We start from the raw sequence: 24808 nt of genomic DNA on the forward strand, positions 1-24808 counted from the left end.
ATTGACATATATTGTGCAAAGTGCCCAGGGGTTCTCTTACTAGTGGACAGGAGCTTTCTCTAGCAATCACAATGTGTTCTTTTAGGGGGTAGTATGGTCAAGCAGCATTAGGCTTATCAGAGAGGAGTGTTAGACATTAGCTAATACACAGTCAATAAATGAGAAGGAATGGTTTCTTACCTGTAACTCCAGTTCTCTCGTAGGGGTATTTCCATGATAGTCATAAGCACTGAATAGTTCCGCGCGCCTGCGGGGACCCCGGAGCACTGATGTGAAGTATATTCTTAAGTGCAAACACCAGCCGTTTGAAGAAAAGGTCTGTCAAAAAACACTTAAGAATAACATTGTGCAGCCTATGTGAACAGCTACACAGGCCAAATTGTTGAAAAGAAAATCAATAGTAGTGTAAATTCATGTTCAAACACCTATTTATTCTAGAAATGTAATAACAAATACATTCTCATACTTTATTTACACCTCTGATGAGAATAAAACAATGCAGGGCAGTGTAGCCCATAGGCTGCCATTATACAGAATGTAAATAGAGCTGTGCCTTTAAGAAAGCAAAGTCTTCCTGTATCCCATCATGCACAGCAACAGGCAGTTGCCTCAGTTTTTTTTGAAGGCTTTTAACCTGGAACAGGCTTTGTTGGAGTACCAACATCAACCATATTTATGGCAACTTTTTCTATGTGAACTCCACCGGGGAGGAGGGAGGGTTGCTTATGACTATCATGGAAATACCCCTACGAGAGAACTGGAGTTACAGGTAAGAAACCATTCCTTCTCTCGTAGGGGATTTCCATGTATAGTCATAAGCACTGAATAGAGTAGCAAGCCCATCCCCATAACCGCGGTGGAGTAGACAGAAAAAATAGTGCCAAAACACTAAAGTTATGCAAATAAGTTCTTAAGCAAGGCCTGTCCAACCTGTGCATCCGCCCTAGCGTCTGTATCAAGGCAGTAATGCTTAGTAAAGGTATGGACAGACTTCCAAGTGGCAGCCTTGCATATTTCTGCCAAAGGTATATTTCTCATTAAGGCTGTAGTAGCTGCCTTCCCTCTAGTAGAGTGGGCTTTTGGCCTACCACCGAGGGACTTGTTCGCTAACTGATAACATAACATTATACATGAAACAATCCACCTGGATAGTGATTGCTTAGACGTGCCCAACCCTGTTCTAAGTGGGCCATAGTTAACTAAAAGCTGTTGTGATTTACGTAAGCATTTTGTCCTGTCCAAGTAAAATTTCAAAACCCTCTTTACATCCAGAGAGTGCAGCGTTCTCTCAGCAGGAGTAGCTGGATTTTGAAAGAAAGTTGGAAGTGAAATGGTTTGATTCACATGAAAATCGGAGACGACTTTCGGTAAAAATTTTGGATGAGTTCTCATTACCACTTTCGCAGAATGAAAAACCGTGTAGGGTTCCTGAGAGCAAAGGGCTTGGATTTCACTGACCCTACGCGCTGAAGTGATGGCCACCAGAAAAGCAGTTTTCCATGTGAGATGTTGAAGCGATGCCTTATGTATTGGCTCGAATGGAGGTAGCATCAGGCGCGATAGGACAACATTCAATTCCCATGGAGGAGACGGCCTTCTAATGGGGGGAAAAACCTTTTTTAAACCCTCCAGGAAGTCTTTAATAATTGGGATTCGAAAAAAGGAAGGTTGTGATGGGCTCTTCCTGTATGCTGTTAGAGCCGCCAAATGTACCTTTATTGATGATAATTGTAAGCCCGATTTTGCCAATGTTAGGAGGTATGGCAGAATAGACTCTTCTCCACAGGATATCGGGTCAATGTTGTTGTCTAAACACCACACACAAAATCTCTTCCACTTGCTTGCATAAGTGGATCGTGTGGAAGGGCGCTTAGCTTCTCTCAGGATTTCCATACAGTCCTGAGGTAAGTTCAAGTGTCCATATTGCACTAGCTCAGGAGCCATGCTGCCAAACTCAGTGATGAGAGGTTGGGATGAGATATCTGCCCTCCGAACTTCGTGAGCAGGTCCGGACGATAAGGGAGCCTGATGTGTGGTTTGAGTGACCGGTGAAGAAGGTCTGGGAACCACCATTGTCGTGGCCATTCCGGAGCAATCAGGATCATTTTGGACTGAACACTGGATAACTTCTGGAGGACCGCCGGAATCAGGGGAAGCGGTGGAAAGGCGTAAAGAAATGCTCCTGACCAGCTTATCCACAGGGCATTCCCCAGTGTCCCTGGATGGTAATATCTGGAGGCGAAGTTTTGGCATTTTTTGTTTTCTGGGGTTGCGAACAGGTCTATAGAGGGGGAACCCCATAGTGCGAAAATGGAATGAACGACGTCGTCGTGTAGAACCCACTCGTGGTTCTCGTCCATTACTCGGCTGAGAGCATCCGCTTGCACATTCTGGATGCCCGGCAGGTGAGTTGCTACTAGCGACATGTTCCTGGCTAGAAGCCAATGCCAGATTGTCTGAGCCTCCCTGGATAAAATCCTGGACCTGGTGCCTCCTTGTTTGTTTACATAGTACATGGTGGCCACGTTGTCCGTCTGAAGGAGAGTTTCCGCTCTCAGAGAGGGAAGGAAAGCTTTGAGCGCAAGGTGGACCGCTCGAAGTTCCAGCAGGTTGATGTGATAGAGACTCTCTTTCTGTGACCACTTGCCTTGGACTCGAAGATGTCCCATGTGCGCTCCCCATCCGAGCAGTGACGCATCTGTTACGATGGTTTGAGCTGGAGGCTGTCGTTGGAACGGAATCCCCACCAAGAGATTGTCGGGTAGACACCACCACTTGAGGGACTGTAAGGCGTGGGGAGAAAGGAGGACTTTGTTCTCCCATTCGTTCATTAGTTGACTCCATTGATCCTCCAGGTTTTCCTGTAATGGTCTCATATGGGAGGCGAGCATTGGGAACGAGATGGATACAAGACGCCATCGAGCCCAGTAGGGAAGCTATTACTCTTGCAGTGGTCTGTGGAGCCTCTTGCAGTTGTTTGCACTTTTGGAGAATCGATAATCGTCGTTCCTCCGAAGGAAACACCTTTCCTAGATTTGTATCTATAATGGCTCCTAAGTAATGCAACCTCTGAACCGGTGTTGCTGTGGATTTCAGGAGATTTACTTGAAGACCGAGTTTCTGTAACAGCTGTAGAGTCCATTTGAAATGTTGTTGCGTCTCTAGATAACTGGAGGCCTTTATGAGCCAATCGTCTAGATAGGGGTAGACAAAAATTCGATGCTTCCTCAAATGGGCGGCTACCACCGCCATGCATTTGGAAAAAGTCCTCGGCGCTGATTTTAGGCCGAAGGGCAGAACCGCAAATTGGTAATGATGTTTTCCGACGGTGAACCTTAAGAATTTTCGATGTTTCTTGGCCACCGGAATATGAAAATAAGCGTAGCAAAGGTCTACTGCACAGAGCCAGTCGCCCTGACGAAGATGTGGGTAAATTTGGTGCATGGATAGCATCCTGAATTTCTCTTTGCGAATCCACTTGTTTGCTGTCCTTAGGTCTAAAATGGGACGAAACTCTTGCTTGTCTTTTTTTGGCACAAGGAAATACCTCGAATAAATCCCCTTCCCTTGCTGGCTGATCGGGACGGGTTCTATGGCTCTTTTTTGCAATAGGATGGTGACTTCTAACTGAAGAGCTTCGAGGTGTCGGTTGGTTGTTTTGGGTGGAACAGATGGTGGAGGACTGGTGAATCTGAGAACGTAACCATGTCTCACAATATTCAAAACCCAGGCGTCTGATGTGATGCGTAGCCACTAGTCCAGATGATTTGAGATACTTCCCCCTACCGGAGTGGGTAACGGAGGAGGGGGAAGCGAAGATTCAGGGCTTAGACGCGGGCACCTGTCGAGGTGTCTGGGTCTGAGGTGTTGAACGACCCCTTGTCGACCTTCTGGAGAAGCCCCTCTGATGCTGCTGCTGCTGCTGTTGCTGAGGGCGTGAAGACGTCCAATGTGGAGTCTGATACCTGTGGGTGAACAGTCTTCTTTGATATGGGCGGAATCCTTTTCGCTGTTCTTTAGGTCGCTCCATGCCTACCGCTTTCAGGGTATCCAGCTCAGACTTCATTCTGGCCATCTCGTCATCGGCATGAGAGCCGAACAAAGTGGAGCCTGAGAAAGGTAGGTTCTGTATCCTCTGCTGTGCTTCGGGTTTAAGCGATGTAAGCCGCAGCCATGCATGTCTCCTGAGCGCTATACCATGAGCATAGTTATGTGCGGATAGTGTTGAAGAATCCGCCGCAGCACTTATAATCTGGTTAGAAACCATAGCTCCCTCGCTCACGACCTCTAGGAAATCTTCCCTTTTGTCCCTAGGGAGATGCTCCGCGAACTGCAGTATAGAGTCCCAGAGGGATCGATCATATCTCCCTAATAAAGCAGTGGCACTGGCTGCTTTCATGGTGATGGATGCCGTCGAGCATACTTTTCTTCCTGCAGCATCGATCTTTCTGCTCTCTGTCTGGAGGAGCAGAGGAAGACGGTGACGTCGAATGCGATTTCTTCGCTGCCACTATAACTACCGAGTCTGGTACTGGGTCCGACCTCAAGAATAGAGGATCTTGCTCTGGTGGACGGTACTTTTTAATGAGTCTGGAAGGAGCAGACTTTGTTGTAGCCGGCGTGAGAAAAATGTCCATTGCTGGCTCAATAAGACCCGGAACCAGTGGAAGTAAAGGTCGTGAAGATGTCTTTTGATGCAAGGTCTCAAAGATCACTGATGTCGATGGGGCCGGAGCTGCTAGCGGGATATTCAGCTTGGTTGCCCCTCTCACTAAGACCTCCTGAAATGTGTTGACATCATCTATGGGGGACACTCTTGGGGACGGTGAGTCCGATAAGGTTGGAGAGTAGTCCCGTGTGGACGAGGAAGAATGTCCATGATGCGATTCCTGACGACGGTGCCTAGAGGTAGATGTACGCCTCGACGAATATCCAGAACGCCCTGCAGATCGCGTTGGAGTCCTCGGAACAGGCTCTGGAGGAGGCGCCGGAAGAGGAGCCGTAGGTGTTACCGGCGTCTGTGGTAACGGCGACTGCCTTTGCGAGAGCTGTGGCGATGCTGGAAGTAGGATAAGCGAGGCCGAGGATTCCGAGGTTGTATAAACCCTTCTAGGCCTCTTAGATGGTCTTCTCGACGTCGAAGCACTCCTCGACGTCGAACTGCGGTGACGGCGAGTGCCTCTAGACGTCGACTCGTCTCGCCACTGAGAACCTCTCGACGACGACCCTCGACGTCGGTGCAGTGACGGTGAACGCCTCCGACGGCGAACACTCTCTCTCGACGGTGATCTCCCTCGCCGTGTCAACGGCGAGCCCGACTCGGATCTCCTTGACGTGGACTGTGTTCGCCGTGTCGACGGCGACCCAGATCCTCTCGACGTCTGGTGTCTTCGCCGCCTCGACGGCGAACAATGTCTTTTTCTCGCCGGCGAACCACTCCTCGACGGCGAACATGTTGGCGCCGTTCCCTGCTTCGACGTCGACGCTCTCGACATCGTCGGAGATCTATGTCGTTTTTCAGCAGGTCTGGAAGGAGTCATGGAGGAAACAGGTTGAGCCCTGGTAGAAGCCTGACCTTCTCCTCGCTCTGTAGTGGAATGGCCACTTTTTCTCCTGTCCTCTCTCGCCTGAAGTCGGATCTTCTCTCTATCACGAAGGGTTCTTCTAGAGAAGGTTTTACAAATGTCACAAGACTCCGGTTTGTGGCTGGATGGAAGACAAATTATACAGACCCTATGTGGATCTGTTTTAGCCTTCTTTCTGCCACAAGAAGGACATTTATCAAAAAGTGAAGGCATTTCTAACTAGAAAAAAACTCAAAATTCTGTCAGAATTTAACAGAAATCAGTAGAAAATGATCACTCAAAGGTAAAAACGTCGAGTGAAAATGAAATTCAGAAGATATTTCAATGAATTTCTGTCACAAAAAACTTTGTGAGGTAGAGCTCAATGCTTCAGGGTCCTGTCAGCAGGAGCCGGAAAAAAGAACTGAGGCAACTGCCTGTTGCTGTGCATGATGGGATACAGGAAGACTTTGCTTTCTTAAAGGCACAGCTCTATTTACATTCTGTATAATGGCAGCCTATGGGCTACACTGCCCTGCATTGTTTTATTCTCATCAGAGGTGTAAATAAAGTATGAGAATGTATTTGTTATTACATTTCTAGAATAAATAGGTGTTTGAACATGAATTTACACTACTATTGATTTTCTTTTCAACAATTTGGCCTGTGTAGCTGTTCACATAGGCTGCACAATGTTATTCTTAAGTGTTTTTGGACAGACCTTTTCTTCAAACGGCTGGTGTTTGCACTTAAGAATATACTTCACATCAGTGCTCCGGGGTCCCCGCAGGCGCGCGGAACTGTTCAGTGCTTATGACTATCATGGAAATACCCCTACGAGAGAAACACAATTCAAGAAGGAGATCTACACCAATTTACAAAAATAACAATGACAAGTATCTTTATATAGGTTTTGGCACCAATATCAAAACAGTCAGAGTGCCAGGTTTAGGTTGCCACAAATCATCTTTCCTTTCCTTTCTAGGGTTGGGTGAGGCACTGTGGGCTAGCCAGGAGTTACGACGACAGCTTCCAAGGTGGTGTAGGACTGGCTAAGTCACCCACACTCAGTGGTGCTGCCACCCTAAAACATGCAGTCTTATAACCAAAACAGGAACCTCACAAAACCTGGGAGAGGAGTGCTAGTCCTGGGTGCGCTGATACGAGGTAGAAGTATTAGAGGAGGTGGTGTTTGAACCTCCACAATTGGAGGGGCAGCAAAAGGAGCTACGGGGCATTGGTGTTTACAGTGCCCCCATTGCTTTTGCTGTCTCTGCCTTCTTTATTTTTTCTTAAGTTTGGTCCACCCTGGAGTCAAAAAGATGGTTGCGATCAAAAGGCATGTTGAGCAGATTCTGCTGAACCTCCAGCGTAAAGCCAGTGATACAGAGCCATGCAGGTCTTCGGAGGAGAATGCTAGTGTTTACTCCCCTAACAGCAGTGTCACCTGAATCTAGGGTGCAGCGTATGCATGTGTTTGAAATGAGTTTGCCCTGTGACCCAAGTTTGTGGCCCTGTTTTGTGTGCTCTTCGGGAAGGTATTGGACAAAGTCCTTCATCTCGTCCCTGTGGGTACAGTCATACACTGCAAGGAGGCCCACAGAATTTGTAATACGCCAGTGGTTGGCTGACTGCATTGCTATCCTTGTTCCCGCTGTATCAATATGTTTGCTGTCTTTATCTGGTGGCGGGCATCTCCGCTAGCTTGGGAGTTAGCTTGTTCACGGGTAGAGGTGATGACTAGTGAGTCTGGTGGAAGCGGACCATGAATATAGATCAGAGCAGAAGGGGAGGCATTATATTTTTCGTCCACCATGGGTGTTATAACCATAGCCCTAACTGGGTCATTAAAAATGTCTGGAGTGTGATGAAGCATGCCCTTGAACTTCGGGATGTACTCTGAAGTTGGGAAGGGAGGAAAGTGTTTCAAAAAGGAAGTCCTCCTCTAATGGCTCCTTGTAAAGGTCCACCTGATAGGAGGCAGCACTTCTTGATAATATGTAGAATTATCCGGAGATGAGAGGCGGGCAGTGTAAACATCAGGGTCTGTTTCCCCTGGCAGGTCTGTGTCATTTGATATTCCCCCACGGGGTGACCCTTGGGACTCATAGATGTCCTCCATCCCACCACACCCACCCGTGTGAGAATGTGAAGACCCTCGGGTGTAATGTCAAGTGGGTCTCCTAGAAAATGAGGTGAGGAGGGCAAAGGCAAAGTTGGGGGAATGGGAGGTGGTGATGGTGGTGCAAGAGGTAAGGGGCTGGTAGCCTTATCTACTTTGTTTCAGTAACTGGAGAGGCCAAGGCTTCCTGGAATGATAACTGCCGTTTGGATGTTGGGGCAGTAGAGGCTGAAGGGCAGGAAATAATGTGGGATGTTACAATATTTTTTTTTTTTTTTTTTACCACAAATCGAGCTGTTCTTGTAGTTTATGGCGAATGGGGCTGGCTGCTGTGCTGGGGTCAAGCTAGGCAGTCGGATTCAAAGTCTTTGGATCCGAAAAAGTATTTTGTTTCAGTGCCAAAGGTCCATTCTGTGGCGAGAAGCATGAAGATGACATCGAAGGACAGGTCAACACCAAGGGTTGGGTAGGTGTTGGGGTGGGCAGAGCCAAAGCACTCTGTTTGGAAGCCTTGTCGGAAGACAAGCTGGACGGTGCCGCTGAAGCAGTCGCTCAGTACGGAATATGGCCGAAAAGGCAGTGGCGGCCCAAAAGCTGATATCTGGTGTTCCAGAGGGGCTGCAAGCTTTTTAGCAGAAGGATGCTCGGGTGGTATTGTGGGGAGGGGTGTAATACTCAAGAGTGTTGAGTAGGTAGGAGGTCCTAGTTCTCCAGGTCGGATCTGGAGCTACCTGTGCAGCCGATAGCCGTGGGTTTCTCTTCCATGCTCCCCTGTGACATCTCAAACTGACTTGCACAACAGTCGCAAAGAGTTTTCTTGGAGCGGAAGGCGCAGCAGGCATCAGAGTCAGCTTTGCTGTGTTCAGGCAACAGGAACAAACTGCAGACCTGATCGGTCCTAGGGTATTTCAAGGTGCAGCAAAGACATCAGCGAAAGGGTGTCCTTTCCATCTAGGCTTTCTGGAAAGACACAATGGAGATGGGAGTAGGCCCTGATGGGCAAGGTCCAGGAGGGACAGCAGTTGATATGGATCTGGCTCGATCAAAATATTTGTGTGTTGACACACTAGGAAAAGAGGATCGCGATCGAAGGCAATACGGACAGAGGGAAGGTACTGTGAACCGAAAAGAGCACCTTGGCTGTTCAAATCAGAGCACACGTCGGAACCAGACGGCAAAAAGAAAACAATCTAACAATGGAGTTGATGCCCATCACCACTAACGGGAGAAGTTGCTCTACCTCGCAACTCAAAAGACTTCTTAGAAGGAAAACAACTTGCACACATCCGGACCCTAGACTAGATGGCTGGAGTATACACAACATGTGTATCTACAGTCACAGATGCCTCGAACAAAAAGTTTCAAAGCTCACTTATCAGGTTTGAAGCAATAGCAAGGTTCTGGAACTCTCTTCCATATGACTTGCTGTAGAAACCTGATGGGTGAAGACCTCTTGGAGGGTTTAGGCAAGGAACATTTTAATTGCATTGAATGGAGTCTGGTCCTTGTAGAATGAGGTGGATGTCACCCTTTCAGCTGCTGGTGTCTTGTAGGGCTATACGTTAGCAAGGGACTACCACTTCGAAGAGGGATAATTATTTAAGCATTGGAAGCTAGGAAACATCCAATAACGGTGTACCACAGCTTTCAAGCCTATGTGGGAGTTATTAAAGATTAATGAGTGTGCTGCATTTCCCTGCTTAAATATAGAATCTGATAATGGAAGAAACTGTTTGTGGGCCACAGAAGAGGGTACATGGATGCAAAGTTTGTGTTTTGGGTTCTATTGTGTGGCAACAAGGTCAACTGATGGTGTACCCCCATGATGGAAGTAATGGTTGAACACCTGAGTGTTAATCTTCCACACGCCTTTGTCAAGGACTCCAGCTGAGATGTGCAAAGTTGTTGTACATCTTTTAGAAAATTGGTTACTTCCCTTTAACTGTGGTTCTCCAGTATTGGTATCATTCATAGATTCACATGCTTGAATCATCCCTGTAGTCGAAGTGGGAGCCCCAAGGTATCTTTTAATAAAGCAGTAGGTAAACTATTAAAGGCCATAATGGCAATGGACAGTCACTGCCATAGCCTATCTGTGTCCTTTTGAAGAAGAACCAAACTTGAACTTCAACCAATCAGGTGACAGCACCGGCAAGAATACTCCCAGCAGAGGCTAAACCCCTCAGATTTTCTAGTACGAGTGTGAAATAATTATTTGTATTTCTGAGGAGAATCTCTATGGGCCGGAGGGTGGGTCGCCTGTGATTCTATGAAATATACAATACTGGAGAACCACAGTTACAGGTAAGAAACCAATTTTCTTCTCCAGTATTGGATCTTTCATAGATTCACACATTTGAATCAGAACAGTGAGCAAAACTCATAATAATAATAATAATAATCATAATAATAAGCATGTCATGTCAGCATACATTTAGCGGATGGTGGGAAGAAATGGAAGAGGTTCACCCTAATGAAATAGATGTTTTAGCACGCCATGTCTGACCGCCGTATCAGTCTTATGTGTCTCATCCAGGCAATAATGCTTCGTAAACGTGTGTCTGCTAGTCCACGTTGCTTCTCGGCAGATATGCTGGATAGGCACTCCAGCAGAAAGAGCTGTAGATGCAGAAACAGCCCTGTCCCTCAACGGCTTCCCAGCTTGCAAGTGACAAAATTGTACAGTTAGACAAATCCCTCTGGCAATGGTCTGTTGGATACTGGAAAACCTTTCCTGACACCACCATATGCTACAAACAGTTGGTCTGCTTTGTGAATCGGATGTGTTCTGTGTAGGCTGAATTGCAGACATCTTTTGACATCCAGAGAATGTAGTGATTTTTCTGTGGCTGTTTGCAGATTTGAAAAGAATGTTCCCAGGACCACTGGTTCGTAAAGATGAGTCTGATGGAACCTTCAGGATAAACTTAGAATTTGTTCGAAGTAGAACGCTGTTCAATGTGAACTGAAGAAAAGGGTCTTTGACATTCTTGCCTTTACCATCACTTACTCTTTTGGCAAATGTGAAGAGCGATGTTTTCCAAGTAAGGTACTTTAACTTTGATTTGTGAATGGGCTCAAAATTTTATTTCTTGAGCTGTCCTAATACTACATTCAGGTACCACAAGGGTTGAGGCTATCGTACAGAGGGGGGGGGGGGGGGGGGGGGGGGGGGGGGGGGGGGGACTCTAAAGATGCCCTTGAGGAACAAAGGCCCACCCTGAGAACGCCTGAACCTGGGAATTACCACCAGATGTACTCTTATGGATGAATGAGATAATCTGGATTTAGCCAGGTGGAGCAGATATGGGGTAATGTGTCCCAGCTGCAATATGAGATGGTGGATCTTTGAATGTACACACCACAGGCAGAAAAGTTTCCACTTAAACTTATAAGTTTTGTTGGTTGCATCCTCCCTCGCTTTGGCAAGTATTTCTCTGCATTCTGGCGAAATGTCTACGTTGGAGAATTCATTGAATTCAGGAGCCAGGCCGATAAGTGTAGGGGTGTAGGGTCCGGATTCCTGACCTGTCCCGGGTTCATGGTCAGTAAAGCTGGTGACTGTTTGAGTTGGACATGTGGTTATTCTAATAGGAGTTCTGTGAACCGGAATTTTCTGGAGTCATCTGGGTGCTATGTGGGTGAGGCAGCATCATTCTGTCTTCACTTTGTTGAGCATCTTGGGGATAAAGATAATTAGGGGAGAAGAAGCGCAAGCATAAATTCTTGACCATTTCATCGAAAATGCATTCCCCCCATGATCCTTTTTGGGGATGCCAGCTTGCATAGAATAGGCACTTCTTGTTCTCAGTGGCAAAAAGATCTAAGTTCGGCCTGCCCCATCTCTGGAAGAGTCCATCGAGAACCTTTTGGTCTAGTTCCCATTCATGATACGGAATGCTTGTTTTGCTTAGTCAGTCTGCTAGTAGGTTGGACACTTCCGGAACATGTTCTGCTTTCGGAGAAATTTTATTTTGTAGAGCCCAAATCCGAAAGAGCTGTGCCTGATGAGATCTTCTTCCTCCCAGTTTGTTGAGATAGAACATACTTGTGGTATCGTCTGTTCATATGAAGCCTGCTGATTGCTGTTATCTTGAGTAAAAAAAAACTTTTGTGCTAGTTTGATAGCTCTTAGCTCTAAGTGACTGATGTGAAGCTTCATTTCTGTTGGACTCCACTTTCCACTGATTTGTAGATCTTGGACGTGGGCAACCCCAACCGTCCAGGGAAGCGTCTGTTATGATAAAGTTGGGAATTTGTTGCAGATGCGAAAGCACCTTGGATAGATTTGATTGTATTGTTCACTGAGACATGGCTGTTTTAATTCCTGATGTTATGAGAATGAGATCCTCAAAGGAACCGTGCGCTTGGAGCCACTGTTTGTCTAGTTCCTCTTGAAGTGGACACATCTGTAGATGGCAATTTTGGACAAGAGGAATGCAGGAGGAAATCATTCCCATGAATGACTTGTAGGTCCATAATGAAATGTACTTTCTTGTAGACAGCCTGTGAGCTAGCTGACAAATCTTCAGCTGTCTGTCCTCGGAGAGAAATGCTTTGTTTTGAATTGCATCGAGAACAGTCCTGAAGAACATCAGTTTTGTTGTGATGTGGAAATGTGATTTCTGATAATTGAGCATGAGGTCCAGGTTTTCGAATAGCGAGAGGCAGATGGATGTGTCCGTTGCTGCTTGTTGGTGTGTTGAGGCCTTTATAAGCCAGTCGTCTAGGTATGGAAAGCTTTGGATTCTTTGTTGTCTGAGATGAGACGCCACTGGGGCCAGCATCTTGGTAAATATTCTTGGCGCTGACTTCAGTCCAAATGGCAGGACCTTAAATTGTAGCTGGGTACCAGAAATATGCATCTTGGAGGTCCAGCAATGTCATATGATCTCCAGCATTCAAGAGATGCAATATATTTTGAAGCGTTACCATTTTAAAATTATTGTTTATTTCGAAATGTGTTCAATGTTTGCAAATCATAATGGGACACAAATGCTCGATGGTTTCCTTACTAGAAAGAAACGGGAGTAGAACCACATTCCCTTCTGAAATGGTGTTCGACTTCTATTGCTCCTTTTTTTTTAGCATGCTGGATACCTCCTTGAGTTGTGTTAACCGGGGTGGTGTTTGACCCACTTGTCAAATGTTATTTTGGACCATTGATGGAAATGGTTTGCTATGCGGCCTCCAATTTTGGTTGTTGGAGAGGGGAGGGTAGTGGTTACCTTTGCTAGGTCATTGTTTCCAGCTTGTATCTGTCACAGGCAGAAAGTTCTCCTCTTGTGGAATGTTTATATGCCACTGCTGGTGGTAGTCTATAGTGTGGCTGTTGCTGTGCATATTGGGGGCAATAGGATGTCTGGCCTGATTTAAATTGCTGTCTGTAGGGTTGACAGCCACCTCGAAAGGAATAAGATCCTCTTACCCTACCCAACCTACCCCCTCCCCACCGAAGGGCTGCTTTCTATCGTGTTCCAACGTATTTCACCATGCCTGTCCTGACTGTAAGGCATCATCCATGTGTTTGCCAAAGGGCGACACAGTTGAATGGCATGTCCAGTACTTTACTCTGTATCTCTGGCCGGAATGAGGTGCATTTTAACCATCCCTGTCTGTGGAGAACTGCCGCACCCGCCAGTTGCCTGAATCCTGTTGTTGAAACATCAATAGCACAATCAATAATTTCTGCTGAGATTCATTCCCCCTCCTGGAACATTTTCCTAGTTTCCAACTGGTATCAGGTCTATATATCTGGATATATCGGACCACATCTAGCGGTCGTAACGGCCCAATATTGCCAGAGAATTTGATGCTCTTACCTTTGTGGCTGCCACAGTGGAGATTTTTTTTTCCCCTATAATGTCTAGCTTAGGCTCATCCCTATCGGGAGAAGAAATTGGTGTGTTGGGGATTTTCGTGCAACATTGCACCACTTGTAACACCACGGAGTCTGGTTTTGGGTTTCCAATCAAACAAGTTGGGGAACCCACAGGAGCTTTATATTTTTTCTCCCAACGTGGTATCTGTGTGGATATCATAGCTGGGTTTTTCATGGCTTTAAGTCCCTCCTGCCATATGAAATCTATAATTGGGAAAGCCTTTACCGACTTCTTAGCTGGTTCTTTGAAATCATAAAAAAAACCAGTTGGTTTCCTTAGTAAGCAGAGGGAGTTCAAAACGCTTGCCTGCTTTTTTAATCAAATTATGAAATCTGCCAATATCTTCTGGTGGAGAATCTACTGGTGCCGCTACAGGTGGAAAGGGAGTGGGGATTGTATAATCCTCCCATTCACTTGGCTGTGACGTAGTATACCGTATTTTTCCCTCCTGTCTTCATTTGTAGAATGAGGATCTTCCTTTGGAGGCTGGCCTAAGTGGGGTGCTACTTCCGGTACAGAGGCGGCAGGCGCATCCATAACCCTTGACAGTACTGATGCAGGGGTTTGTGGCATTTGCAGCAGTCTAGGTGTTTGTGTCATTGGTGTTGCAGAAGCTGAAGGTGGAAATCTCCGATAATAATCATGTAGTATATTTTGCAGGTCTGTTACCAGTGACATTGGAATAGAGGGGTAGGGAGATATTGTGGCTGGTAAGGCTCTGCGTGCTCCCTCGCAGAGTAGTACTCATCCGGATACTGTTCCTCGTCGCCATCCTCGTCAAAGTCTTGGCATTATAGATGCAGTTGGGATGGGCCTCTAGATATCCCAAAAGGACCTTCATCCTCAGAGTGATCATCATCCTCATCCAGGTGTTGTGTAGGTGGATTTTGTAGTACCTTGCTGGGAGAGGTATGTATTGGCAAAATTGTTGATGCAGATGCATTTCCCTATAGTGGAACTGAATTTAATGGAGGAAATATGTTTTCCTGTTTACCTGCAGGTGTCTTCATCAACGGTTAAGACACAGCTGTCAGCATCATCGACGGTAACTATGTTGTCGTCGGTATTAGGAGTGATGTCGACGTGGTCGTTGCTGGTGTCATCGTCGATGAGGGCATTGCAATGGGTTTATCATTGACAGTATGCCCGTCGTCGACTGGATCACTGTTGATGAGTCCATCGTCGGCGGTACTGTCATCATTGGTAGTACGTGAACTAGATTTGCATAGTCAGAGATTTTGCTGTTGACGGAGAGTCCAGAAGGCTAGCAATCGATTGTGTGTTTTTAAAGATTTTTGCAGAGATGATTGTTGACGATAGTGGCGAGGAAGAGAGTATTATGGGAAACACTACTGCGGTAAGGGTAAAGTGGCTGTCGTCGTTACTGTGGATGCAGTTGTCGACTAAAGTGTCGTCGACTGTGCCTTTGCCGATGAGGATTTCTTTATGAATTTTAACGAATGTTTCCTCACCTTTGTCGTCAAGGGCAGATATTGTGAAGCACTTTTTGGAAGTAAGGTCTTTAGAGAAGGAGTAATAGGATGTTGGAAAGCATCCATTGAACAAAGGTTATACCCGGTCACTGGGTCAGTCTTAATTGCAGATGCCCCCTGACAGTGTTGGATAATCATGAGGAACAAGATGCAAGTCACTGCTTGCTGGTAGAGGTGCCTCTTTTTCTGGGGACCTCTGGCCTTGTCACAAGAATAACTACCACTAGTGGACTTTATTTTACTTACTCCTAGTGCCTTCTGATCCAAATGTGTGTCACATACTGATATTGTGAACTATACATATTGACCACACATTGGTATATTATAACGGGGAGTGCTCTCTTCTAGAACCTTCCTGGCATTGAGTGACGGTGCACTAATTATGTCCTTTAGCCAAATGTGATTGGTTTAGTCCCTGTGATTCAACGTTGTGTTTAGAATATTTTGTTATTTTGGATTCCTGATATACAGGGCTAAATGACCGGATGTCAGTTTTCACTCTAAATTTCAGACAGCGAGTTGAATGGTTATCATTATCTACCATACTGAGGAGTTAAAACTCAAGACTTTAGCAATAATAGGTGAGCTGTTTATGCACGTCTCTGAACTTCGACTTGACCAACACTTTCAATTTTGTTTTTCATGCACTCACATGACATTACTTTTATTTAACTAACTAGGAATATGGGAGCTAACTGCTTATTTTATCACAAGGTGTTTTGATGTACCTAATTTGGTTTTGCTACAATGGCAAATATCAATACAAATTCTTACACTGTGCATGTGCAGATTTCAACATTTTAACTTTTAACCAACAACTCCTCTTCTAAACACTCACAAGATTGGTGTGACCTTGGTGAAGGTTTATGAATTTATTATTTGCCTGTGCTATAATGCTATACTTAGTCTAGTCCTGAAGAAGTCAATGGGATATTGATCCAACTACGAAGCACACATTGGCTAGAATTGTGAAGATGTTGTGAACAGAGAAAAGAACATCACAGAAATCAGTGATTAAATTATAAGAAGATTATACTAAGATCTTGGCCTTCTTTATTTTCTTGGAGTGCTCAGAGGCAACTTGTCATGTTTAGACCAGTTGAGACCTGTCTAGGTGGCGACACATCCTTCCTTGAGCACCTTTCTGTCAAAATTTCACTGAGGAATATCCTATTGAGACTTGGTTGTGTGCACCAGATAATACTCGGGAACCATCGTACTTGCTTGATTGACTGCTGTCCTCCAGGAAAGGACTGCTGCAGCTTGCAGTAAGTACCAGGAGCCACAGATGCTGCTTCGGATGCAGCACGTTTGGGGTCTACAGTAACTAGATTTTGCAGCCTTCCATAGCTTTTGCCAAGTCTGTAATAGTCTTCTCCAACATCCCATCCACCCGAGACCCGGGGTTTGGTTAATCGTAAACTGGCAGTCCTATGACGTGTTGTTGGAAAACAGGTCAGAAGCCCAACACTCTAAACCAAGCATGGTGATGCAGAAGAAAGATGGTGTTTGCTTCTCTGGAGGCTGTCTCAACTGCAACCAGTGCACACCAAATGTTTTCACTGGATTATTTTTCCTGTGTGGGCAACTTCTTTTGCACTTCAATTATGTGACTCATGGTGGGGCATGCACAACACCTCTCTCTTCTCACTGATGCACATCATAAATTGCCAATACACCATTAGGTGGATGCCAACAACACTTCACGCTTTCCCACAGCGTCTATTCTCTGGCTCACCTTGTCAGGAGGGGAAGTGTTCCCTGTGTCCTGCATAAAGACACTCATGTGCAGTGTTGAGGACCAGTAAACCTTGGGAGATGTGTCCACGTAGAAACAAAGGAAAACAAATTTCGATGCATGGGAGTGACAGCTCTGGTCTCGACAAGGTCTTTGTAATTTTTCATAAAGCACTTCAGCTTGGTCCTCAGCATGAGCAGAAATCTTGTTGCGCTTTTGCTAAGTGTGTAAGTGAGGAAGACGTCCTTCCTCATCTAAACCTAAAGGGACACTGTGATGAATTTCTGCTTCAACTTGACCACATGATGTGTAGACTACTGGGCTACTGGAGGTGTCACCACCCCTTGTCATCAAAGTGGACTCCATTGATGTTTTGGCAACCACGGCAGACAGACTCTGTAGCGTCCTGGTGCAGCATCGCTGAATTTCTCCAGTCAGTGTCAAACTGTAATTTTGCAATATAGTGTTACATGTTCAACAAGCACTCTTCTTATGGTAGCTGGACAGAGGTTGTAGACCCAATGCTGGCCCAACCCTGCAAATTTTATATTACCAAAAGAGACAACAATTAAAGGGTGTTTTCCCCCATACCCTCCCACCTTCAAATGAATCATTCTTATTCACCTAGAACTAGGCTTGTCAGACAATTTGGTTCCAGAGCAGTCAACGGTTGAGAGATGTATTAAAAAATCACTGTGCACCGAGCTCAAGCTGCAAAATCTGAACTTGGTGCCTAATAAATTATGGAGCACTCAAAACCACGCTTGAATCAGATAGCAGAAAAACACATTGAAAGGTAGAGTCTGTGCCCTGGTGCATTATTATGCATTTCAGAGAGGTCTAAGTCACCTCGAAACCAAATCTTGTCAGAGAAAAACATATTGTAACACCTGAGCGCCACAGTAGATGGGAGGAGTGTGCACAGCATGTGATCTGCAGCAGAACATGCTGCAGAGTGAGGAACATATCCATCCAATACGTAATCAAGTTTATAGTTTCTTTCTTGCATACAGACTTATGATAGGAGAACCTTCATGAGTAACCAACCTGCAATTGACACTTGCTACTGTTTCAAACATTACTAAGAACCATCTGTGCTTTTCAGACATACCTTTTCTTGCTTCGAGAGGTTGCTCTGAAATACAAAAGATGAAAAACACATTAGTATTAATCTACACATCGTAGATCCTTTGGGCTGAATTTTATGAAACAACTATTTTTTTTAAATTAAGTTTAATGACCCATACACTCGCCTACAACAAGCAAGGACATTGATAAATAAGGGAAACTCATGGCAATAAAAAATGGGTATCATTTAATTTAACTTTAACCTGCCTCACCCCACGCCACCCCAACAGAGCAATAATCTAGTTTGCATACAATGTCATTGTTTCCCTCAGTTAGGAGACCATGAACATCACTGTTCCTTTGCCAGTAGGCTCAGTTTTAAAAAGCAGAGGGGCTGCTTCGGACCATATTCTAACTTATAAAACAACAGGGGCAGTAAAGAAAGGTTACTTATCTGTAAATCCTAATTTCTTTCAGGGAAATCACCACTGATAATCTGAAGTACTGAATAGTCTTGCCCATGTGGGGGAATCCACAACACTTTTAGACTGTACTATCCAAATCTGCTCTTCTTTTTAAAAAACAAAAATGATTCAAATTATATAATCTTCACTAATAGAATAAAGGTGACAAGATAAACTCTTTCACAAACCTTGCTCAAATGAAAAATAAGAGGAAGGAAGTGTAAAGTAGCCGTTAACACCTAGGAAAACTGGCACTGCCCCTTTATGAAATCACACATCATCAGTATTGCATCATGTCTTGTCAGTGGCAGCTGATCAGTTCTTTTGTACTGAGACTTAAGAATTTTTTGCCAAAGAGGCAATCAGAGTCCCTCTTCTAGCACTGTGGGGGCAAAGACGCCAAGGAATTCAATTGAGGTTTCTGCTGAAGGAGAATAATAATTAGAGATAAATAAAGTTTTCTTCTCCTTTAGGGGACTGAAGTTAATAGTCAAAAAGCAAAGAAGAGCAAAAAACACATCCCTTAAAAGAAATCGAGGACAAAAACAGGCAGCTGAAAAACCACATGCTCTATCCAATAGGGTCGCTCAGCGAGGGTTGACACACTTCCGAGTTCACTCTAGAAACAAATTCAAGATAGCATTGCCTCGTGAATGTACTGACTGATGTCCACGCACCTGTGTTACAGATTTCTATCAGGATGTTGCTTAATTAAGCAGTAGTAGTAGTAGTAGTAGTAGTTTTGACTCCTATCGAATGAGCTGTGAGTCTACCAAGTAATTATCTTATTGGCTTTCTGATAAATCAGTAAACTATATAGTGCTGCTGGAAATTGATTGCTTTTTGATAAACCTCAATGAAGAGGCTCAATTTACAAACAATGGTTTGGTTACAAGGGTTCTATCTTCTTGCATGTTCAAAGACCTCTCTGACAGAGGAGGAGGATTGTACAGATGGTTGGAAGAGAAATGGAATTCTGAAATAACCATAGGAAGAAAACCGGATTCTTCATGACCACTTTATCTTTTTGGTGGACATTATAGGTTACATCGCAGCATAGAACTTAGATGCAGACGTGCTCACCATCAGGAAAGCTGCTTCACAAGGGAGTCAAGACAAGCAGGGACCCATTAGTTTCAATGGACGTTCAGGAATTACTAGGAGGGGAGGATCAACTGACAGGACAAATTCCTTTAAAATTCCTTCAAGAAAGTCCTTAATGACTGGGACTCTGCTTTGTGAATTATATGTCCTATGAGCAATAACTGCTATAAGATGCACCTTCATGGATGAAAACTCAACCCCAAAATGGCCAAGTACAGCAGATAAGACAGTACTGGTTCTTCTTGAGACTTGGTTGGCTCTATAAGTTTTTGAATGCACCAGATTCAGAACCTCTTCCAAAGCAAAGGTTTCTCTTAGAATATTCAGACAGTCTTGTGGGAGATTTAAATGTCAGTATTGACAGAGTTCAGCAGCCAATCTGCCATGCTCATTAATGGTGGGCTGTGATGTAGAATATAGCCTTTGGATATTTGAGGAAGATCTGGGCAGTATGCTGGCCTCCTGCATGGTTGTTCTGACTGCAGATTTAGGTATGTGAAGCTCCACTGCCCAGATAATTCTTGAGCAAAGAGGATCATTCTGGTCCTGGAGCAAATTAGCTTGGGGGTCACAGAAGGAATCAGAGGAACTGCTTCAAAATTACTAAAAAAAAAAAAAAAAAAAAAAAAAACGTCCATGACCATTCTATCAAAATGGTATTGACCAGTCTATTAAAAATACTATTCCTGGATGCAAAGTCGAGGTATTTCTTGTTTGACATCTGCAAAGACGCCAGATGCAAAATTAATTAAATGAAGAACTGCAACAGAGCCTACTCATAAATTTCCTGAAAGACCCTACTAGTGTATCCACCTCTGCCTTTGGCAGAACTGCAAGATGGATCAAGTTGATTTAAAAGTTTCAAGCTACAACCACTTTCACGTTTTTATGGCCTCTAGAAACAGAACTCTTTACTGGTGCTTAACCATTTAGGAAGTAAATCGTTACTGTAGTGTTGAACTGAAAAATAGAAAGCTGTAAGAAATAACTTTCTAGCAAGATGGACTAGTTCAGGTCTAGATAGTTTGTGTGGTAAGACATCTTTCTAAGACCACACACCCTGAATCTGGATGTGATCCACATGGATTCCCACAGTGCAAAACAGAAGCATCTGTCATCATCTGGGTAGCAACAGTCTGGTGGAAAGGAACACCGCAAGAAAGTCTGGATCCTTACTGTAAGGAACATCAATGTACCTTCCCACTTGCCAAAGGACTAGAACCACTGCTACAGGCAGAGTTGGAGAGTTATCCTGGAAAGACCAGCATATAGTACTAGACAAATGTAGGACAGCATCGATACCAGAAGGGATAACATTTGTCTGAGTGTTACGCAGCTGAGCTCTCTTGTGAAGAAAACATTCTTGTGTTCTGGGTATTTTAATACTGCCCCCACATAGTGAACAGATTTGATCAGACTTCAGTCTGAGCTCCAGATCTGTGCCGAAGAAGCAGTGGATACTATATGGTTTTGGTGATGTTATTAGATGTTACTTCCAGAGTTAATATGAAGCCTTCGCTCCCTACCGGTGGATTCAGAGATTTGAAGTTTACAAATCCAGTGAACGATTGGGATTATTCTACGGGTGAGGAATCTCTAGATGGAAGTATTGATCATAAATGAAACTAGGGATACATGAAGATTCTCTTTGTTCGAAGTGTGCTGCCATGCAACTTGAAAAGATTCTGAGCAGATTTTAGACCAAATGGTAGGGCAATTTATTGAGAATGTATGCTGCACACCATAAACTACAGTAACATTCAATGTTTCGCGTTTCACAGCAATTAGAATGTGAAAATGTGTACTGAAGATCAATGTGCACATCCATAGTCCTCAATGGAGTTGAGGACAGATCTGGTGGAGAGCGGACATTTGGAGTTTCTCTTTTTCAGCCCATTTGGTCGCTGATGTAAGGTTGACTTTTGAATTCTTTCAAACTAAAAAGTTAACAGAAATACATTACTATACTTTTTAGAGATTAGGAATCTTTACCACAGCCTGGCTGTGTAGCAGAATGTTCACCTCCTGCTGTATGGTAGCAATTTGACTATTTGAGGCATTTCTGGTGGAAGAACTTTAAGCTTCACTCAATGGCTATTTTACACACAAATAAGAATCTGTCTTTTGTGATCCTTTGCCATTAATGAAGATGTTTCATAATGCTTCCCTCTACCCAAGTGTTCCACTTAGGAATGGGAAGAGAGAAGTCACCCTTTCCCTCTAGGAGGGCCTCTTTTCAGTTTGAGGACTTCCTTTTTCTGTTGGTTGGTGTTGTTGCTGATACTGCTGGCTTTTTCGGTGGTGTGAATGAGGATACAGGGGTTTGAACGCTCTGTTAATAATGGCAGTCATAGGTCATGGCACTTTCTAAACTTACATCCTTTCTAGACCAACCACTTTTAAAACCTCAATTTCAGACCTCATTCTATCTTTTCTTCTTTTGTCTATGAAGCCAAGAGGGTGTTGTGTGAAGAGGGGAGGGTGGGAAATCTCAGTTGAGCCTCAAGCTTCAAACCAGTCAGAAGTAGCCAGGACAAAAGGCCTCAACGTCAGTTCATGACAATGACCATGTGTCACTAGATCAGAAGAGCCTACAGTTGTACTTACTATGTGTTTAAAAACCACTATCTCCTCAGAGATAATGTCCCTAAAATACTTTTGCTTTCTCTAGGAAGCTCATTCTCTTATCCATGCAGGGAGTCCAAAAGAGATCTGTCATGTCTTTTCAGCAAAGGCTTTCATCTGCGGCCTTTATTAAGGTTACTGAAATGCACACCCATCTTTCGAACAAATTATTGGGCTAGTAGATAAAGGAGCAATGGCATGACCCTTCCTTCAGTTGAGACAATGATAAGAGTCTGGGAGATGGACTCCTCTGTTATGTTGATCTGTAGAGCCACTATAGGACTCCTCTTATGTTATGTAGATCTACAGAGCGCACTATCACCCAAAAAAGTATCCTGGTGCTGGGCAGGTGTGATCTTAGCCAAACTTATGGCCTGGTGGGACAACTTGAAAAGCCGCACTATCACCCAAAAAAGTATCCTGGTGCTGGGCAGGTGTGATCTTAGCCAAACTTATGGCCTGGTGGGACAACTTGAAAAGCCAGTTCTTCCGCTTCTTACGGATTTCAAGAAGTGAGGAGGAGGCTCTTACGTGTAGCAAGTCGTTCCACGCATTAGGAGTGATGTAAGAGAAGGCTTGACTACCAGATTTGGTTTTCAGTGTGTGGGATGTGTGCAAGGAGGAGTCCAGACGACCAAACATGAAAGAAATAAAACATCATAGCAGACAGAAACTTCTCAGAAAATAAAAAACAGATAAAATACATTATTTGGCTAAAGGGTGCAAGCTGCAGGCCCGAAGCTAAAATAACATGCTAATAAAAGCTTACTACAATAACCTCATGACACGTTCACCAGTATCCCTACTGCTATCTCCAAGAATTACTTCAAGCAGACACACACTACAAGGAAAAAAAAGAGTAGTCTCATCCTCTACGTTGAGGCAAGGTATTGTTACCAACATGTTCGCCTTCATAGGTTGGTTTGTGGTCGAAGGGTGATTACACATAGAGGGAATCTATGTCTAAGCACAACTCAACACTGAATTTGACAGAATCTACAGTTTCTACACAGAATCTGAAAAGTGACACAGGAAGATAAAAAGGTATGGAAGTTATCTTCTAGCTCAGTCTCCAACCAGGTTTTCCTCACTACAAGTGGAAATACTCAAGTTACCATCTCTGTATCTCAGACATCTCCACCATCACCACCACTCAAACTCCTCCTCCAAAGCTGGGGATCTGGAACTGGACTCAGACTGCCGTCCTCGTTGGCGATGTGGAAGAACTGAGAACAGCACCCCTGCCCAAGCTCTGGGACCAACTCCACTATTCTATTCTGCAGTGGGAGATTCACGCCCTGCTGGAGTATCTGTAAATGATCCTCTGATTGACTGGACTAAGCAGTAGGATATGGGAAAAAGCCTGCTAGAAGAGGAAGTCATATCTCCTTTCTGTTTACAGCAAGAGCCACTGGTCTAAAGTTATGGCCTTCCATCCCTTCTGAAAGGAAGGCACCCTCCCCTCCAACCAGCCACATGTGCTCCTTTAGGGAGGACAAGAAGGAGGAAAGCAGCTGAGCCAGCAATCCCTTTCTTTTACATTTGCTACTGTGCACTGCAGCAGAAGTTGATTCAGTTGTCACACTAGCTGGAAAGGCGGACGCTGGCAAAGTGAAAAGCTCACCCAGAAGCCATGAAAGGCCCAATGATAAGGCTCGGTCACTCCTCCTACTTCGTATCTTTCCTAGGCTGATTTGGCCTAGTATCATCACTGGAGAACTCAGTCAATTACATTTATGCATGCTTCCACAAAGTGAACGACAAACCCAGGGCCCTGCTTCAAGAATCTTCTGTACACAAACCTGCAATTATGCTCCGTCTGGCAGAGTCTTGGGAATGTTTTACCACCTCTCCAAAATGACCCATAAGGAGGTCTGGCAAATTCGACACCACCATGGCCTCCATATCCCACAATGTGCTCATATACCTAGCCAGCAGACAAGTGGCATTCATCGACCTAAAGACTAAAGTAAACAGAGAATACAATCTCTGTACTTTGGATGTATGTTTAAAATTAACTCCAGCAAGTGTGAAGGACATGTGAAAATGCCCTAAAAATAAGTCAGCTGCATTCCCTTTCATGTCAATTGCTAATTTCTATTTTAATATTCACTGTAGTTTATGCTTCTATTCTGAGTGTCAGTGAATTAAAAAAATTATATCCCTGCATAAGCACCAGCTCAAACACATGTATTCTAGTTCTTTTAGAGACTGCAAAGGGTAACAGATTAATTGTCAGCTCTGCCTTGTCGGAACTCATTTTGTAAAAAACTCACTGTAGAAAAGTGGATTATTAGGTGGTATGGTTAGGAGACCTCACCACACAATGTCACAATTCAGTTAGATTTATTTTATAAAACCCTTAGCTCAGCCCTGGGTACTTGCTGCACAGAGAAGTCAGGCGTAATCAAAAGAACAAGTGTGAAGCATTTAGTAGGACAAAAATAGTCAATAAGAAACACAACACAATAAAAATCAGAGGCCAATTTATTAATATGGGGTGTATTTTTACCTTCAAAAAGACACCAAAACAAAAAAAAAAAATCTACTAAGGGAAAGCAGAGATATGATTTTACTAAGTAAATTATTCTTGTAAACATGAAACAAATTGTAATCGGCTGAATAGTTCTTACCCAACTGGCTAGTTTTGCTACCTTTCTTAACTTGGAGGGGATGCAATGGGGTGAGGGCTAGTTGCAGTGACCACTTAGGTTCAGGGGGACGTTTACCTGTCGCATGCAGCAGTTT

At 44.3% G+C, this 24808-nt stretch overlaps 1 protein-coding gene across 3 annotated transcripts in view; it reads right to left on the minus strand.

Annotated features, from left to right (window-relative positions):
- The window catches only part of LOC138292552 (putative RNA-binding protein Luc7-like 2), a 311074-nt gene that overhangs the window by 30114 nt on the left and 256152 nt on the right, over nt 1–24808 (minus strand). For all 3 annotated transcript variants that reach the window (XM_069231227.1, XM_069231228.1, XM_069231229.1), the window contains one exon: nt 17911–17934. In XM_069231227.1, the coding sequence (XP_069087328.1) occupies nt 17911–17934 (24 nt within the window). The remainder of the gene's footprint in view (nt 1–17910; nt 17935–24808) is intronic.

This window comes from Pleurodeles waltl, chromosome 4_2 (genome assembly GCF_031143425.1).
Source record: "Pleurodeles waltl isolate 20211129_DDA chromosome 4_2, aPleWal1.hap1.20221129, whole genome shotgun sequence".
NCBI lineage: Eukaryota > Metazoa > Chordata > Amphibia > Caudata > Salamandridae > Pleurodeles > Pleurodeles waltl.